Source organism: Pan paniscus, chromosome 18 (assembly GCF_029289425.2).
Source record: "Pan paniscus chromosome 18, NHGRI_mPanPan1-v2.0_pri, whole genome shotgun sequence".
Lineage (NCBI taxonomy): Eukaryota > Metazoa > Chordata > Mammalia > Primates > Hominidae > Pan > Pan paniscus.
This window is the reverse complement of record NC_073267.2, coordinates 65,562,290-65,581,871: the sequence shown is the minus strand read 5'-3', so window position 1 is coordinate 65,581,871 and position 19,582 is coordinate 65,562,290. Positions and strand designations below refer to the sequence as shown.

The 19,582-nt window shown below is 44.3% G+C and overlaps 1 protein-coding gene across 7 annotated transcripts in view; it reads left to right on the top strand.

The window, feature by feature from the left end:
* Positions 1–19,582, top strand: part of LOC100992578 (uncharacterized) — a 214,537-nt gene that overhangs the window by 88,915 nt on the left and 106,040 nt on the right. Inside the window, exons 2-3 of one of the 7 annotated variants that reach the window (XM_063597593.1) lie at positions 2,541–2,685; positions 12,857–13,097. The exons of the other annotated variants lie outside the window; for them this stretch is intronic. Coding sequence (XP_063453663.1) covers positions 2,541–2,685; positions 12,857–13,097 — 386 coding nt within the window. The remainder of the gene's footprint in view (positions 1–2,540; positions 2,686–12,856; positions 13,098–19,582) is intronic. 7 annotated transcript variants of the gene reach the window in all.

Below are 19,582 nucleotides of genomic sequence, written 5' to 3'. Positions count from 1 at the left end.
GATCTCAGGATCTTTTCACCCAAATCCAATCATCTTCCAGTGCTCCATCTTTCCAGATGGCACCACCCATCCATCTGCCTTGGTAAACTGGCTTGGTCAGTTCATTTGCTCCGTTTTCAGCTCCCAGTCCAAGTTGGCATCCATGTGTCTTGCTCAGAATGGAGGCAATATCTACCTCCTCGATGGACCTCCCACATCCACCCTGAGCCCTCCAGCCCCTTCTCACTGCAGCAGGAATGACCATTCTGAAATGCAAATCTGCTCACGTCACACGGTCCCCAAACTACCTCCCTCCCAATGCTTAAAACCCCTTAATGCCTTCTAATTTCTCTTAGGATAAAGACTCAAATCCTCAGCAGGGCCTCTAAGGCCCCTCATGATCTGGCCCCTGGAGACCTTACCAGTGCCCCCAGCCCTGTCCCGAGTGGCGCCAGTCTGCTCACAGGCCCCCAGCCCAGGTAGCTCCCTCAACCTGGAATACTTTCTCCTGTTGCTGCCATCCTCCCCTCCCACCCCCGCTACCTAATTCATCCCTTCTCATTTTTCAGGTTTCAGCTCAAATATCACTTCTTCAGGGAAACCTCCCTGGATCCCCCTGACTGCTTCAGCCCTTCTGCCTAGTACATCTCAGAGCACATTTCCTTATCAAATATCATGGTTTGTAATCACACATTTATTTTTGTGGTTGTCTGATTGATGTCTGTTTTCCCTGGAAGGTTGGGAGCTCCAGGATCCTGCTGGGTTTGCCTTTACTACATTTCCAGTGCCCAGTGCAGTGCCCCAATACACCTTAGACTCTCAAGTAAACATTCATTGAATGAATAGATACATGAGGGTTGTTCAGGAACAGAGAGCCACCCCTTGGGGCTGCCATGTTGGTTATGTGAGAGGAAGCGGCTAGAGGTGAGGTTGGGAACAAGCCTATGGCTGAGATGGTGCCCTCTATGTACAGGGGCACTGTGCAGCCTGCAACCCAAGGACATGACTAGCCAAGAGCTGTGTTTTAGAGCAGAAGCTCTGAGAGGAGTGTGGGGTGGAGGTGTGGAGGGTAACTCGTCTTGGGACCAGGGAGACACATTAGGAGGCATCTGATGCAGATGATGGGAATCAGGACGGTGAATGAGAATGGAGAAATGGGAACAAATGCATTTAGTATTCTCTATTTCTATCTTCCCCCTCCTGTAAGGGCAGCAAGGGATCAAGGAACTTTACATTATTTCAACATTTTTAACCTGCCTAACCTGACCCTCACCAATGGTCAGGGGAAAAATCAGAGGGGATTTGGAGTCAGTGGAGTAGTGGGCAGTGGCAGAGTCACAAATCTGTGGTTTTTCTCCTTTCTCAGGCAAAAGTGGCCTGTTGGAAGGTTGGGAGGTATCTGAGTCCATTTGGGTTGCTGTAACTAAGTATCTTGGACCAAGTGGCTTATGAATGATAGACACTTATTTCTCACAGTTCTGGAGGCTGGGAAGTCTGAGAGCAGGGTGCCAGCATGGTCAGGTTCTGGTGAGGACTCCTCTGGGTTGCAAGCAGCTGACTCTCATTGTATCCTCACCTGGCAGAAAGAGAGCAAGCTAGCTCTCTGACCTCTTCTTCTAAAGGCATTAATCTCATTCATGAAGGCTCCACCCTCATGACCTGAATACCTCCCAAAGAGGCCCTGCCTCCAAACACCATCACATTGGGGGTTAGATTTCAGCATATAAATTTGGAGGGGACACAGACATTCAGTGCATAACAGTAGGAGAGGGTGTTTTCAGGACCTGCTGCCCTGAGCTGATGGTGAGTTGGTGTGTGAGAGGGTGTGACATCCAGGGAAATTACTCTTGGGTTGGACATTTCTGGTCCTCCTAACCTGATCTGAGATGTCCATCATGGTGGCTTGCCTTCACTGAGATCCCTTGAGTGTCTTATAATAAAGAATATTTCAAAAGGCTGATAGTACCAAGGGCAAAGTGGGCTTGGGACCAGGGAGACACATCATGCATAAGGACGAGTATTTGCCTCACCCTAGGTTTGGAGCCACACCTATTTTGCTATTCTTTTAAATGCTTCCTATAGTCTGAATGACAAAGATAACACTAGGGTGATATAATGGTTGAATTGGATAGAATGCAAAACTTGATGCTACTAAATTTCAATTTTCAAGAATATGTGTTTTATATATCTAGCACCCTCTTCTAGAATGTGACCGATATAATAATACTGCTGTGTTAATAGTGTTTATGGCTAATGTAGCTTATGTCATTTGACATTTTAACTACAAGTCAGGCTGCTACATTTGGCTGTGCAAGTTGCGCATTGCCTAGGTCTGGTGAGCTCAGTTCATGTAGACTCCTGTGGGCATGGCACCCCCTGGAGTTGTGCAAGGTGGCAACCCTGCCCATGGAGTGTGCAAGGTGGGCATTAGCCTTATTTTGCTGGCTTAGAATGGTAAATGCCTCATTCAATGTCATATGACAATTAAATACTGGCATTGCTGCTAGGGCCTAGCTTTATGATCTAAGTCTATTTTTTTGTTTGTTTGTTTGTGTTTCTAGAGACAAGGTCTTTCTCTGCCACTCAAGCTGGAGTGCAGTGGCATGATCATAGCTCACTGCAGCATCAACCTCCTGGGCTCAAGCCATCTTCCAACCTCACAGCCACCTGGGTAGCTGGGACTATGGGTACCCACCCCATACCCGGGTAATTTTCATTGATTTATTTCTTGTATAGACGAGGTCTTACTATGTTGCCCAAGCTGGTCTTGAACTCGTGGTCTCAAGGGATCCTCCCACCTTGGCCTCCCATAATGCTGGGCTTTCAGGTGTGAGCCACCACACTTGGCCCTAAAAGCAGTCTTAATTTTTCTGTACCTCATTGCCTCCTGGATGATGGGTGAGTGAGTACGTGAGTGAATAGGGTAAAGATGAAGCCTCGTTTCAGGAGTCAGATATGCACACATGATACGATTTATTTTGCAGGCCCCTGAGCTCCACCGGCAGAACCAGCTGCCCTAATCCGCAGCCCTTTACCTGGACCTCACCCATTCTCAGATGACATGGCCTTGAGTGTCTCTGCACCTCCCTTCCTGAACCCCTTGCATCTTCCTGGTTACTCCTCCTTTGCCTGTCCTGTTTCCTCAGGGCCTCGCTTCCAGCTACTAACAGGTCTTCCTCTCCCACAAAGTGTGCATTAGTAAAGTAGTAAATTATAATTTCAATAGGGAAGTATGAAAGATAAAACAGCCTTTACAACACAAAGGAATTAGTCTATAAGGGTGGAATTCCTGGCTGGGTTGGAGAGTCATGAATCTATGAATTTATGTGGGAGAGCAGGAAAGAACCATATAAATCACATAATGCAGATGAGGAAATAGAGTTCCCAGAGAGTTAGTGGGATTGCTGGGTGCCAGAATCCACAGTTTTTCCATTATATTAGGTTAGTGCAAAAGTAATTGTGGTTTTTGCCAATACTTTCAATGGCAAAACCGCAATTACCCCTGCACCAACCTAATATCATATTTTCTTGATCCATTTTAATTTGGGGTCTTCCCTGACATCTTTTTCATCTTACCTGGCTGAGCGTGGCCCTGCATTTTGACCATGTGGTCCCCATCACTGGTTGGGGGAGCAGGAGGGCAGTATGAAGGGGGAGAGGCAGTTTGGCCAGCAGTGTCCTGGACTCTGGCGTGACCTGGGATCCGTGCTTTTAAATGCCATTATGAAATGCAATTCAGTGGAGAGCTCAGCCTCTTCCCATCAGACTAATGCAGCCGTGGTGGAGAGGCGGGGTAGTGGCTGGCTGCCTAGCAATTGCCTGGAGTCCGGCAGAGGGATTATGCCCGCTCAGGCAGCCTCATCACCGTAATAAAATGGGAGTTATGCTTATCGACTCATCAGGACTGCCCATTTAGACGATTACCCCATTTCCAATCCCATTTCTAGAGAAAAGAGGATTGCTGGACACTTCGTCCCACCCCCACCCCTGGCAGGGCTGTGTTCAGCCCTGGCTTCTGGAGGGGACGTGCTAGAGACAGGCACTCAGCAGACTGAGAGTTTTACCCTCTTTGTCTTCCAGAGCTGACAAGCCATAGCAGGATGGCTATCCCCTGAGAGATAGGAGAGGAGGAGAAACAGCCTGACAGGGGCCTGGAGCAGCTGGCTGGCGTCAGTAATTTCCTGCAGGAGACTCTGCTGGCCGAGCACACATCACCCTTCTGTTGCTCCTCTGTATTCTCCCTTGTGCTACTAAAATACGCTAATGTAACTCCTGGGCTGTGCTAAGCTAAATGCAGTTATTTAACCTCATTTCTATGGAACCCAGGTCTAAAGCAGCAACATCTATTTGGAACAAGATGGGGAGGAGGTAAGCCCCAAACATCCCTGAGCAGCAGGAATACACATTACAAAGTTTCTCTTTCCACCCAGAAGAGACTTCTGGGCCCTTGCTTGAGACCACTGACTTTTACTTAACACCTAGGTCTAGTTAGCTTGGTGAACTGTTTTCTGACACCTGAACAGATTGGAAGCAGGGAATCGAAGGTGAGGAAAGACTGCCACAAACAGGAGCCAAGAATTAAGAGCCAAACCAAGGAGGTGACATTCACGACGACAACTGTGGATGGAAATCCTGCCCAAAGGGGGATGTTGGATGAATGGCTCCTAAGTCCCCTTCCAACATTTCAGTTCATGGCTCTGAGTGTCCCTGGTTTGATTGTGATGGTAAAGGCAGATAAGAGGGCGAGGGAGACCTCTGTGGAGAGCTGGTGCCCAGCAGGAGGTATGGCCCTGTGTTTTAGTGCTCAGGAGTACTTGCCTGCTTTTGCTGGAGTCCTCTGGGCTCAATATGTGCTCTTGACCCCCACTTCATTTTTTTTTTTTTGCCAGCAAGAGTGAATTCATGCTCTTCTTCATGGAGGTGGATGTTTCTGGAAGGAGGTTTGTGATGTCCTTTGCAGGGACATGGATGGAGTTGGAAGCCCTTATCCTCAGCAAACTAATGCAGGAACAGAAAACCAAACACTGCATGTTCTTACTTATAAGTGGGAACTGAATGATGAGAACACATGGACACATAAGGGGAAATGACACACACTGGGGCCTGTCAGAGCTGAGGGGTTGTGGGGAGAGGGAGAGAATCAGGAATAATGGCTAATGTATGCTGTGCTTAATATCTAGGTGATGGGATGATCTGTGCAGCAAACCACCATGGCACACGTTTACCTATGTAACAAACCTGGACATCCTGCACATGTATCCTGGAACTTAAAATAAAAGTTGAAGGAAAAAAAAAGAAAAAGTTTTGTGAAGTCTGGAGGTGTAATGGACAGACACAGGCTTAGGGTGAGGCAGGCCCATGTTCAGATCCTTGCTACCTCACTAAGCTAGCAGGGAGACTGGCTATATCACCGAGCCTCAGTTTCCTCACCTGTACATCTGCTGTAGAAGTGGCACATCATATGCTGTCCTGGCTGTGACCTTTGGTAGCTCATCACTGCCCTTCTTACTGTTCTCAGGGTAAACCCCTTTCCAGGCAGAGTTGCCAAGACACCCAGTAAAATTTGAATTTCGGGATAAACACTGAATAATTTTTTAGTATAATGATGCTCCAAATATTGCATGGGATATACTTAACACTAAAAAAAAAAATCATTGTTTATCTGAAATTCAGATTTAACTGGGCAACCTGCATTTTTAAATAAACTTTTAATTTTAGAATCATTTTAGATTTACAGAAAAAAACATAAAGATCGTACAGAGTTACCACACACCCTGCACCCAGTTTTCCCTATAACTAATATCTTACGTCGAGCCAGTGCAGTGGCGCACATTTGTAATCCTAGCTGCTCAGGAGGCTGAGGTGGGAGTATCGTTTGAGCCCAGGAGCTCGAGGCTGCAGTGAGCCATGATTGCACCATTGCACTCCAGCCTGAGTGACGGAGTAAGACGCCATCTTTTAAAAAAAAATCTTATGCCAGTATGATACATTTGTCACAATTAATGAACTAAGATTGATATATTATCATTAACTAAAGTCTATACTTCATTAGATTTCCTTAGTTTTTCCCCAGTGTCCTTTTCTATTCCAGGATCCTGTCCAGGACACCATATCATATTTAGTTGTCAAGTCTCCTTAGTTCCTCTTGGCTGTGACAGTTTTTTAGACTTCCCTTGTTTTTGATGACCTTGACCGTTTTCAGGAGCACTGGTCTGGGGTTTTGTAGAATGCCCCTCAATACAGCCTGTCAGATGTTTTTCTCATGATTAGGCTGGGGTATTATTTTTTTGGGAGGAAGACCACAGAGGTCAAGAGCCATTGTCATCACATCTCGTTAAGGGTCTGTACTGTCCATATGACTTACCACTGTTGATGTTGACCTTGATCACCTGGCTAAGGTAGTGTTCATCAGGTTTAGCAACTGTATTTTCATTTGCTAAATCTGTAACTCGATTCCAGGCCTGTCAGTCTTTCATGACCAGACCTTTGCTTACTGCTGCTGCCATTTTTCTGCTCCAACCATAGTGAACTGCTAACAATTCCTCTAATGAACTATTCTCTGTCTCTCTTACTGCCAGGCCTTAGGGCTTGCTCTTTCCTTTGCCTGGAATGTTCCACTCCCCCACAGCCTCCCATCCACACCTCCCCTTCACCCGATTAACTTACTTTTCAGTTGGGCTTCAGTGTTCCGCTTAGGTCTCACTCCTCCCGGGAAGATTTCTTGCACCCTCCTCTGCCAAGACCAGGTTAGGTGTTGCTTCTCTGCCCTGGTCCTACTGTGTTGTGATATTTACCATCCTGTGGTTGTGAACTGTTTGCTTGTCTCCCTGACCCCAGTGCATCCCTGACATCTTACACAGTGCCTTGTTGCAACTCAATAAATAATTGCTGAATAAATGAATGGTTACACCAGGCACTTCAGGTAAAGCCTTTAACACACTACCTGCCTTGTAAACAGTAGATGCTCAGTAAATGCTTGTCTTTTTCAATGTAGGAAAAATAATCTTCCCTAGATCTGAGCAACTGTAATAAGTTTGTGCTTGCCCGACACCCGCAACACATGCCCCTACCTGGAGAAGAGATTCTGGAACAGTGGTCTCCTAGGATTCCCTGAGAGCCACAGTTACCTGTATCAAAGTATCAAGGAGGCCACTTAATGACAGAGATATTAGGGTAAGTAGGCTACTTTCCGTCAGTTTGCAGATTAAAAAGACATCTTTCTCCCAGTGGAGAAACTGAATTATGAACCCCTTCGCCCAGATTTCCATAGTTGGACGCCCTGACCCATTGTTTTTTAGTGAAAGGGACAAAGGGACCCACCTCATTCTCTTTTTGCTGCCCATGTGCCACACACATGTAAATGACATGTGTACCTATTGTTGCTTGTCCTTGATGATGAGTACACTTGTACATTGATATATTTATTAGTGTTTTGCTTTTCACTAATCCAGCATAGTTGTGACCCCACCCCTGAGACCTAAAGGAAGGAGACACCTCATAGGGGGTCTCAGGAATCTCTGATGAACCTTAGGACTAATTATAATTCTTTCATTTATTATAACTTCATGCCAGGTATTTTATCTGCCTCACCTCTAATCCTCTCAATAACCTTGCATGTTTTTATTCATCCCGTATTACAAATGAGAAAGCTAAGGTTTGGGTGCTTAAGAAATTTTCCCCAAGTTTTTTTTGTGGTGGAGCCAGCTTGGAGCTAGGGCAATAGACTTCAGAGTCTCAGCTCCATCCTCTCCATGGTTCAGAAAGTTCTCTAGTTCTGTAAGAGACAGCCAACATCCCCCAAGGGCTTGTGCTCATTGGAATGGCTCTCGGGTCCACTCCTCCCTTTGTATCCCCAGGTCACCTCACTAGAGCAGACCTCCATCAGTCAGTGTTTACCCACCTTCCAGAGCCTCCTTCCTGGACTCTTGCCCCCGGATTCCCCACCCATAGCACTCTCACACTGCCATCGCCCAACTCAGGATCCCAAGAATGCCCATTTTCAGCCTTATAAATCCTTTGCCTTGCTTCCAAGACCCTATGGTCTATTTCTTTTCCAAGCCTTCTCTCCGTGCATCAGATTCTTCATGAAACTTACACTGACTAGTCCCCCACCCATCTCCCTTTCCTTGGATCTTCATGGCACCTAGGTATGCAAGGCATAAAGTAGTGTAGAATGCCCTTCTGGCTTGTGTGGAACCACAGGGGAGTCCCCTGGGTTTCTAATATGGTTTCCCCATCTGGATTGACACCCCCTGAAGGACAAAAACCTCTTGTTAAAAAAGTCAACTTTATTGAGGTATAACATACATACACCCTGTTTTAAGTGTTCAGTTTGATAAGGTTTGACAAATGTATACACCCATGTAACCACCATCACAACCAAGATATAGAACATTTCTATCACCCCAGAAATACCTCTGAGCCCCTTTGTAGTCAATTCCTCCACCCCAGACCCAGGCAGCCACTTGCTGGATTTCTATTAATATAGATTAGTTTTGCCTGCCGTTGAACTCCACAAAAATGCAGTCACAAAGGGTGTAGTCTTTTGTGTCAGCCTATTTTGGTTAGCACGATATTTTAAAGATTCCTCCATACTGTTTATTACTTTCTTCTTGCTGAGTAGTATTCTATGGTAGAGACTATACTACAACTTGATTGTCCATGTTGACTAAATTTGAGGCTGTTTCACATTTTTGGCTATTGTGAATAAAGTAGCTATGAATGTTTACACACAAGCCTTTTGTGAATGTGTTTTCATTTCTTTTATTTGCATACCTCAGAGTGAAACTTTTAGGTCGTATAGTAAATGTATGTTCAACTTTGACACTGCCAGACTGTTTTCCAAAGTGATGTTTCCATTTCACACCCCTATCAGCGGTGTATGAAAGTTCCAGTTGTTTCACATCCTCACCAACTCTCAGTACTGTAAGTGTTTTAAATGTTAGTGGGTATGTAGTCACATCTCATTATGGTTTTACTTTGCATTTCCCTGATGATGTGCTCATTGGCCACTTGTATATTTTCTTTTCAAAGTGTCTGCTGGAAAATTTATCTGTTTAAAATTTTCAATTTGCCTTTTTAATTATTGTATTATGAGTTCTTTTTATATTTGTATACAAGTCCTACCAGATATATGTATGAGTATTTTCTTCTGGACTGTGGATTGTCTTTTCACTTTCTTATTGTCTTTTCACTTGTCTTTTGAAGACAAGAAGTTTTAAATTTTGATGAAATCCAATTTATCAATTTTAATCGCTTTCTTTCTTTACGTTTAGTATATTTTCTGTCCTGTCTAGGAAATCTTTATCTGCCCCAAGATTGTGAAATTTTTCTCCTAAGAAACTTTATAATTTTTTTTTTTACATTTAGTTCAGCATATGGCCTATTTGCTGAATGTCCCATGTGCACTTGAAAAGAATAATAAATCTATTGTACATTTCAAAATAGCTAAAAGAATAATTAGAACATTCCTAGCATAAGGAAAAATAAACATTGAAGTTGGTGTATATCCCAATTATCCTGAGTTGATCTTTATATATTATATGGACGTAACACATTACCACATGTACTGTGAAAATATGTAGATCTATTATGTATCAATTTAAAAAAAGAACATGTATTTTGTACCTGGTGAGTGAATATTGTTTAAGTCAGGTTGGTTGACAGTGATGTTCAAGCCTTCTATGTTTTTATTAATTTTCTGTCTACTTGTCCTATGAATTATTGCAAAAAGAGTTTTGAAAAACTTCAACTATAATTTAAATTTATCTATTTACCCTTTCATTTATGTCAATATGTGTTTCATGTATTTTAAAGCTCTGTTATTAGGCCAATACCTATTTATGTTTGTTCTATCTTTTTGCCTTGACTTATTTATCATTATGAAATGTTGGTCTGATGCGGTGGCTCATGCCTGTAATCCCAACACTTTGGGAGGCTGAGGCAGGCGGATCACAAGCTCAGGAGTTCGAGACCAGCCTGACCAACATGGTGAATCCCCGTCTCTACTAAAAATACAAAAATTAGCCAGGCATGGTGGCACGCACCTGTAATCCCAGGTACTTGGGAGGCTGAGGCAGGAGAATCGCTTGAACCCGGGAGGCGGAGGTTGCAGTTAGCCGAGATCGCACCATTGCACTCCAGCCTGGGTGACAGAGTCAGACTCCATCTCAAAAAAAAAAGAAAAAAGAAAAAAGAAAAAAAAGATGTCTCCCTTTATCTCTGATAATATTCCTTGTCTTGAAGTCTATTTTGATACGAATATAGCTCTTCCAGCTATAGTGTGTGCATGGTGTATCATTTCCCTATAGTTTTACTTTTAAACTATGTTTGTATATATAATGTTAATTTCTTGAGGAATATAGCTGGGTCTTACTTTTTTGTCCAGTTTGACAATTTCTGCATTATAATTTCTTCATTTAGTCCATTTACATGTAATGCAATTATTGAAATGGTTGGCTTTAAGTCTACTAACTTGCTGTTTGTTTCATTTATTTTTTGTTCTTTTCCTGTCTTTTCTTGAATGATAATAATTGAATGTTTTTTGTATTCCATTTTATTTTACTATTTTTCATTTTATTATTAATATATTTTATTGTTTATATTACTATTATTTCATTTCTTCTTTTTCTGTGTGTGTTTGTTCTAGGGATTGCAATATGTGTCTTTAACTACCAAAGTATATCTCCAAAAACTATGCTACTTTACATACAAGACCCTTAAAACAGTATACTTCCATTTCTCCTCCCATGCTGTGTGCTATTATTGTTACATATTTAATTTCTACATGTGTTATAAATCCCACAATACATTGTTATTATCTTTGCTTTAGACAATGATCACTTAAAGGAATTTTTAAAATGAGACACAAAATGTCATTGTGGCCCTCCAGTTAGAGTAGGGGATTATGTGGGCTGGGTTAATTAATGGAGTTTTAGCTCTGTTCCAATTTACAGTGGGTCCAGTAGGTCCCTGGACCTATCCTGTAGTTATTTCCCCAGTTCCAGAATGCATAATTGGAATAGGCATAATTGGAATAGACATAGCTGGCAGAATTTCCACATTGGTCCCCTAACCTGTGGGAGTGAAGGATATTATGGTGGGAAAAGCCAAATGGAAGCCATTAGAGCTGCCTCTACCTAGGAAAGCAGTGAATCAAAAACAATATCACATCCTTGGAGGGATTACAGAGATTAGTGCCACCATCAAGGACCTGAAAGATGCAGGGGTGGTGATTCTCATCACATCCCCATTCAACTCTCCTATTTGGCCTGTGCAAAAGACTGATGGATCTTGGAGAATGACGGTGGATTATTGTAAGCTTAATAAAGTGGTGATTCCAATTGCAGCTGCTGTACCAGATGTAGTTTCCTTACTTAAGCAAATTAACATGTCTCCTGGTACCTGGTATGCAACTATTAATCTAGCAGATGCCTTTTTCTCCATACATGTCCATAAGGCCCACCAGAAGCAGTTTGCCCTCAGCTGGCAAGGTTAGTAATATACCTTTCACTGTCCTACCTCATGGGTATGTCAACTGTCCAGCTGTATGTCATAATCTAGCTCCCAGGGATCTTGATTGCTTTTACCTTCCAAAGCTATCACACTGGTCCATTACATTGATGACATTATGCTGACTGGACCTAGTGAGTGAGAAGTAGCAACCACTGTGGACTTACTGGTAAAATATTTGCATCTCAGAGGGTGGGAAATAAATCCAACTAAAACTCAGGTGCCTTCTACTTCAGTGAAATTCTGGGGGTATAGTGATGTGGGGCTGTCAGGATATCCCTTCTAAGGTGAAGGATAAGTTGTTGTATCTGGCCCCACCTACAACCAGGAAATAGGCACAACACCTAGTGGGCCTATTTGGATTGTAGAGGCAACACAGTCCTTATTTGGATGTGCTTCCTTATTTGGATGTGCTACTCTGGCCCATTGATCAGATGACTGAAAAGCTGCTAGTTTTGTGTGGGGCCCAGAACAGGGGAAGGCTCTGCAACAGATCCAGGCTGCTGCACAAGCTGCTCTGCTTCTTGGGCCACATGATCCAGCAGATTCCATGGTGCTTGAGGTGTCAGTGGCAGATAGGGATGCTGTCTGGAGCCTTGGCAGGTCCCTGTAGGTGAATCACAAAGGAGGCCTTGAGGGTTTGGAGTGAGGTCTTGCTTGCATCTGCAGGTAACTACCCTTTTTTGTTTGTTTGTTCTGTTTTTTATTTTTTGGTTTTTTTGAGACGGAGTTTCGCTCTTGTTGCCCAGAAGTGCAATGGCGCGATGTCAGCTCACCAGTCACCGCAACCTCCGCCTCCTGGGTTCAAGCGATTCCCCTGCCTCAGCCTCCTGAGTAGCTGGGATTATAGACATTTGCCACCATGCCCAGCTAATTTTGTATTTTTAGTAGAGATGGGTGACTTTACTAACCATGACTAATGCAGCCATGTCCTCTTAGTCTTTCTTCGTTTATTCAGCCTTTTTACCCCTGTGTGTATCCGACTGGTCAGGCTGGTCAGGCTGGTCTCGAACTCCCGACCTCAGGTGATCCGCCCGCCTCAGCCTCCCAAAGTGCTGGGATTACAAGCATGAGCCACCGGGCCCAGCCCACTACTCTCTTTTTGAGAGACAGATCTCGGTCTGCTACTGGGCCTTAGTATAATAGAAACTGAATGCTTAATCATGGGCCACCAAGTTTCCATGCGACCTGAGCTGCCCATCATGGAGTAGGTGTTATCTGACCCATCTAGCCATAAAGTCAGGCATGCACAGCAGCATTCCATCATCGAATGGAAGTGGTATATACATGATTGGGCTGAGCAGGCCCTGAAAGCACAGGTAAGTTAGATGAAGAGCTAACTTAGCCCATTCTCTCTCTCTTCCAGAGTGGAATGCCTTTTCTTCTCCTGCCCTTGGGCATCAGACTCCAGGATCTTTGGCCTTTGGACTCTGGGACTTGCACCAGTGGCTCCCCTAGGATTCTCAGGCCCAGGGCCTCATGCTGCAGACTGCACTGTTAGCTTTCCTAATTTTGAGGCTTTCAGACTTGGACTGAGCCACGCAGCTAGGTTTTCTCATTCTCCAGCCTGCAGACAGCCTACCATGGGACTTTGCCTTTGTAATCATGTGAGTCAGTTCTCCCTAATACATTCATATGTATATATATATTCTCCTCTGCAGAACTATGACTAATACAGCCATGTCCTCTTAGTCTTTCTTCGTTTATTCAGCCTTTTCCCCCCATGTGTGTCAGACTGAATAGTTTTTACTGCCCTGTCTTCAAGTTCACTGATCTTTTCTTCTGCACTATCTAATCTGATCTTAGTCCTATCCAGTTAATTTTTTATTGCAGATGTTGTATTTTGAGCTCTAGAAGTTCTATTTGGATTTTTAAAAGTAGTTTCCATTTCTCTTCTCATTTGGTTCATGTTTTCCTTTAGCTCCTTGAGACTATTATAGCTGTTTTCAATTCCTTGTCTGCCGATTCCAACATCTCTGTCGTTCCTGATCTGCTTGCAAAGACTGATTTTTCTGTTAGAGCTTACATTTTCCTGGTTCTTTTCATGCAGAACATTGTGAATGTTAAGTTATTGATCTTCCCACCTCAGCCTCTGGAGTCACTGGGATTACAGGTGTGGGCCACCACACCCTGGACCACGTGTAAATTCTCATAGTTGTTCAGTTTACAGCTTACTGGGAATTGTTCTTTTTCTGATAATTGTTCTCTGTGTGATCTTTTGGAGCCCTATCCTACAAATATGCAGCTTAATATTTAGACAAATACTTAGGGCACCCAACAAGGATGTCTGGAGCTCTTTCTCCTTATAGCTACTTCTTCTTTGGTACCGTATCCCTCAAATTCCAGCCACCTCAACCTCCCTTAACTTTGATCCTTGTCTCTTCATCTCAGGAAGGTTCCTATCTGATTGGGTTCCTCCTGTGTTCTGGGTTATAGGCAGAAATCCAGGGTCTCACCTCAATTGTTTATATTTTCACAAGCATCACAAACCTGTGATGTGTGTTGACAATGTCTGAAAGCATTAATAGTTGTTTCATACATTTTGTTTAGCATCATAAACATTTGTAATAGCAGAACCAGTTGATACCAGTGGTTCCATCATGGCCAGATGCAGAATTCTAGGAGCCACTTTACAAACTTCTCTACTTGTCCTTTTTTAAACTGTGCACTGAGCACAAAACAGAATTAGAGAAGTCTCATGGGTCTGCCCACCTCTGATGTTTTGCTGATGTTCTAGGACAGAACATGACATTGGGACAGGATTTTTTTTGAAGAACCAAAGCCCTGGAGAGACTGGACCTCTTCCTTTGGAAATAGACTGTCATACCTATAAGGTCTTGTCTGTCAGCTCCAAGGCCAAAGACTTAATCTTTGTATCGAGAAACCATCATAACCGGTGCACAGAGGGCCAAGTGTATGGTGACTCCAGTCACTGCCATGTGGTTGTCTGTCCTCAGGAGTAACTGGTGATTGTGTGGTCTCTGAATTTATTCTAACTACAGGTCATGAATGGCTCAGCAATCCAACAGAAAGCCCAGGGTCAGCTGGGCCAATATGCTAACAGGAGTGAAATACATTGGATAGAGAAAGATAGGAGCAAAGGATGTGGGAGATGATTATCAAACCCAGGAAGATTTCATAGCTCAAAAGTTGAACAGGGAGAAGGAAGGAGGGATGAGCATGTTGATTCATTCATTACATAATTTGAATGCCTATAATGTACCAGGCACTGGCACTGACAATTTCTAGTGTCTTCAGTGAAAGATAATGTTGACACACATATATTTCTGTGTGATTAGGAAAGGAACCAAACAGGCCATGCCTCCCCTTGTGGTTTCCATGGCTGCATCCTATTCTGTCTGCATCTTTGCAAGTTTCATTTTCCCCTCCTCACCCTGTTTCACCTCCCTGCGGTCTGAATGATCTGAATGTCTGGGCTTCCCAGCTGCCCCTCTAGAAACAGTGAGAGTATGTTCAGAGTTAGGGTAGGGAGAAGTTGGGTTGAATCAAGGAAGGAATCACAAGAGCTGGGTTAGACTATTTGTATTTAACTGACAGAGAAAATTCATATGATCTGGCCGGGCGCTGTGCGTGGCTCACACCTGTAATCCCAGCACTTTGGGAATCTGAGGCAGGCAGATGACTTGAGGTCAGGAGTTGGACACCAGCCTGGCCAATATGGAGAAACCCTGTCTCTACTAAAAATACAAAATTAGTCAGGCATGGTGGCAAATGCCTGTAATCCCAGCTACTTGGGAGGTTGAGGCAGGAGAATCGCTTGAACCCGGGAGGCGGAGGTTGCAGTGAGTCGAGATCACACCATTGCACTCCAGTCTGGGCAACAAGAGCAAAACACCATCTCAAAAAAAAAAAAAAAAACAAACAAAAAACATTCATATGTTCTTAAGATACTGGCTGGAGCCCTCTGGGTTGAGGCCCAGTAACATTTTATGACATCACTGGAGAGGATTTTCCAGGCAAAACTGGATGTGGTAGAAAGCCCATGGGCTTGGGAGCCACACAGAAATTCCTGTTTTGAAATTCCCACTCTGCCACTTATTACCTGTGTGATCTTGGACAAGTTATTTAATCTCCTCAGACCCCAGATTCCTCACCTGAAGTGGGGATGTTTTACTTCTTAGTGTTGTTAGCAAGGTCAAAAGAGGAATGTGAAAAGGGCCAACTGCTGATGCAGGATATGTGCACATTTACTGGCTCCTTCCTTTTATGGTTTTGTTCCCTTCACTCCTAAAACTACACAAGAAAGAAGATTCCTGGTGGGGGCAGGGGTAACAGTGGTACCTGTGCAGTCTCTACTTCCTCAGTGCTTCTCAGGTGGGACAGGTTGAGGCAGGGGAAGTGGCAAACCCAGGAAGCAACTTGGATTTGTCCACCTGCAGGCTTTTGGGGAAATTGAACCCAAGGGTGCTTTGGTAACATTCTCCCCGCTGTGTGTTCAGATTTCTGACCTTAAAAAGCACTGTCTCTTCTATTCTCTTCTGACCTCTGAGGCAAGCACATAGGTAATTACCTCCTTTTGGCCGGATAAGGAGACTGACTCTGATGTCATTTGTTCATGATGACCAGAGCCTTCATTATAGAGCTGTCCCACACCTTCATCAGTGCTTGGTCAGCTGCCAGCCTGCTTCCAGGAAGCTGTGGGGTCCAGACATGAAGGGTCAGATGACTGTGGTCCTAGCAGAAGCCCCAAATGCTGATTGCCTCATTTTCATCTTGTTTTGAGGACCTCTGGTTCAGATGTTTAGGAGTCCCTTTGACTACTTCACCATAGCTTTCACCCTCCTGTGATCCTGAATTCTGGATGCTGTGTGGTGATCATGGATCCAGTGGGGACACATGTGAGCCAATTCCTTGGCAAGAGCATGGCTCACAGAACATCCAACTGAGGGCTGAGAGCACTGGCTATTTTCCACCAAGGGCCATCCCTTAGTGGATGAGATTTGCTCCTTCTGAGATATTAACTCCCCAGCACTTCCAGTTTGCCCCAGGCATTGGTCAGCCTGCTCCTGTCACCAGAGGATTCCTCAAGCAGTAAGACACAGGTGTTTGAAGTAGGAAGCTGTCATCATGTGTAAGGATTGCTGATGATGGTCCAGGGTGAGTCACAACATTTGCAGTAATCTCCAACCTGGTTATCAAGTTAATATGTAGTATCTCTCTTTTCCTTCATTCCTTTACTTATTCTTTGATAAATATTTATTGAGCATCTATTATATGCTAGCTGCTGTGCCTGAAGTACTGGTACTGGGGATCCAGCAGTCAACAGGACAAGCTAGTTCCAGTTCCCAAGGAACATAACATCATAATAGCTTATGTTCATTAAGGTATGGACATATAATCACACAGCACTTATGACAAATGCTAGAGCATTTTTACCTATGCCAAAAACACAGCCCAACAATCTTATGTTTCCCCCTCAGTGATTTCAAGCCATCTTCACACACCTACAATCCTCTACTGCACCCAACAACCCTCTGAGCTCCATTCCCACCTGTCTACCTTGCATTGACAGTTGGGTGTCTCCAGGCACCTTGGATGTGGCAAGTCCCCCAAGCCCACTCCTCTTCTCATGTTCCCTGACTCGGGAAATGGCATCACTATCTGTCAGCTGCCATGAAATGCAGGTTTCATCCTTGTTTTCTCCCACTCCTTTCCCATGCTCCCCCCATCCAAATGGCTGCTGATGGTGACACACTTACTGAGCACTTAATCTATTGCAGGCACTACCCTGAGCACTTTGCCTCTATTATCTCATTTAATCCTCACAACCCCGAAAGGTACAGAATCTCACTGTCTACATTTTACTGATGAGGAAACTGAGACCAGGAGAGGGTAAGTAAGCCACGGTTACCCAGCCAGTGTAACCAGAGCCAGGATAGAATCAAGCAGCCGGTTTTTAGAGCCTGCTGTCTTAAGTCATTACCATAGTGCTTCTCAGTCCAGTGGGCGAGACAGGCATTAAACCAAGAATTCTACAAATAATTATTTAATTACCATGGTGACAAGTGCCATAAGGAGAAGGGAAAGAAGCTTTGCTTAAGACAGCAGAGAACCCACTTAAGGAAGAAGGGAAATGTTTCTTTGAAGATGTACCCTTTACACTGAGCCTTGTGGGGGGCTTGTTCATGACATCAGCAAGAGGGGGGACACGTTGAGGGATAGCAGACGTCCATCACAGATCCAGAAGGATCAGGCCATTGCCAATACCTTCACACCCCACAAACGGCCAGCCACCTGTGTTTCTTAATGTGCAGTGTGGTCTGGTCCTTTTAACTTAATTCTTTTCTGAAATGTAGACTGACAGGAAGTTGCTCTGGTGTTGCTGTTCTATGCCCTAGACCAAGGATTGGCAAACTTTTACTGTGCAGAGCCAGATAGTAAATATTTTAGGCTGTGCAGGCCAATGGTCTCTGTCCCAACTCTTCAACTGCTGTAGTAGCGCAAAAGCAGCCATAGACAATATGGAAATGAATGAGTGTGGCTGTGTTCCAATAAAACTTTATTTATGGACACTGAAATTCAAATTTCATATACGATTTACATGTCACCAAGTATTATTCTTCTTTTGATTTTTTCCAACCATTTAAAAATGTAAAAGCCATTCTTAGCTGGTGGGCCAGCCATACAAAAACAGGTGGCAGGCTGTATTTGGCTCGTGGCTATAGTTTGCAGATGCCACCCCAGACCTGTATTTCCAGCTACTCTGCAGACATCTCTCTACCCTTGCCTGCTCCACAAGCCCCCTGCAAAATGAACATCTCCAAAAATCAAGCTCATCGCTCCAGTGAAATCAACTCCTCCTCATACTCTGATGTCCATTAATGACCTGGAGTGTCTGTCCATCAGGGGATGTTGGGACAGGAAAAAATGTGTAAGAACCTCTCTGTTCTAGCCACGCTAGCCTGTTCTTATTGCTCAAATGTGCCTGGCGTACTCCTGCCTTTGCTCAACATCTGCCCCACCTCTCTCCTCCTAAGGCTTGAGTCTACTCCCTGTCAGTGTTTCATCACCTCCCACTCCTCACCGCCTCCAATCTGGCTTCAACCCCATCGCTCCACAAAAAACAGCTCCCACAAAGGTCACTGATGACCTCAGTGTTGCTAAGCCCAAAGGACATTCTTCAGTTCTCATCTTACTTGCAGTTGACACCGTTGACCACTCTCTCCTTGAAACACTCCCTCTGACTTGGGCTGCTGTTTCTCTTTCTTCTTTACGCTCTTTCACTCCACTCCTGGATCTGACATGCTAGAATTCCTCAAGGCTGATTCCAGAGCCTGTTGAGCTTCTCCCTCTTTCTGCTGTCCTTGGCCCATCGTGCATCTGTACCTCCCAGCCTGACTCTCCCCTGAGCTGCAGCTCATATATCTAGCTTTTTACCTCACATTTCCTCTTGGATGCCTTAAAACACCTCAAACTACATGTCCAAAACCAGAATCATTCATCCAACATCCATTCAATTAACAAGCAGTTACTGAGCACTTGCTATTTGTCAGACATTGTATTACTTGCCGAGGTCACAATTTTGAGCAAAAAGAAACAGGGTCCCTGTCCCTGCCCTCAAGGAACTTGTAGTCTACTGGGGAAGACACAATATTAGCCAGATTTTCACACATCTGTCTTCGCACAGTGCATCTCTCTCTGTCATAATAGCTCCTTTCCTTACCTAGGGATTGGCACCACCGTCTATGTGGTCCTGAATGCCAGAAATATCCTTAACTCTTCCCTTTTCCTTACCAAAGTCCCCAAATCTACCTTCTAGTCTGGTTGACCTACTCCAGATATGTCTTGGCATCATTTCTCCCCATTCCCCCTGCTGTCCTCCCAGTCCTGACCTCCACCGTATCTCCTGCCAGTCAGGTTCATCCACTCTGGCCCTCATCTAGTCTCCACACTTCAGCTAGATCATCTTTCTAAGACAAAACTCTCACCTTACCACCTCCTATCTCTTCTCCACACAAGGACACCAATAAAAATATTTCCAATGCTATCCATTGGTCTTAGAATAAATGATGGTGGCTTCTCACCAAGACCCTCAAGACCCCACCTGCCCCTGTGGCCCTGTTTCTCATGC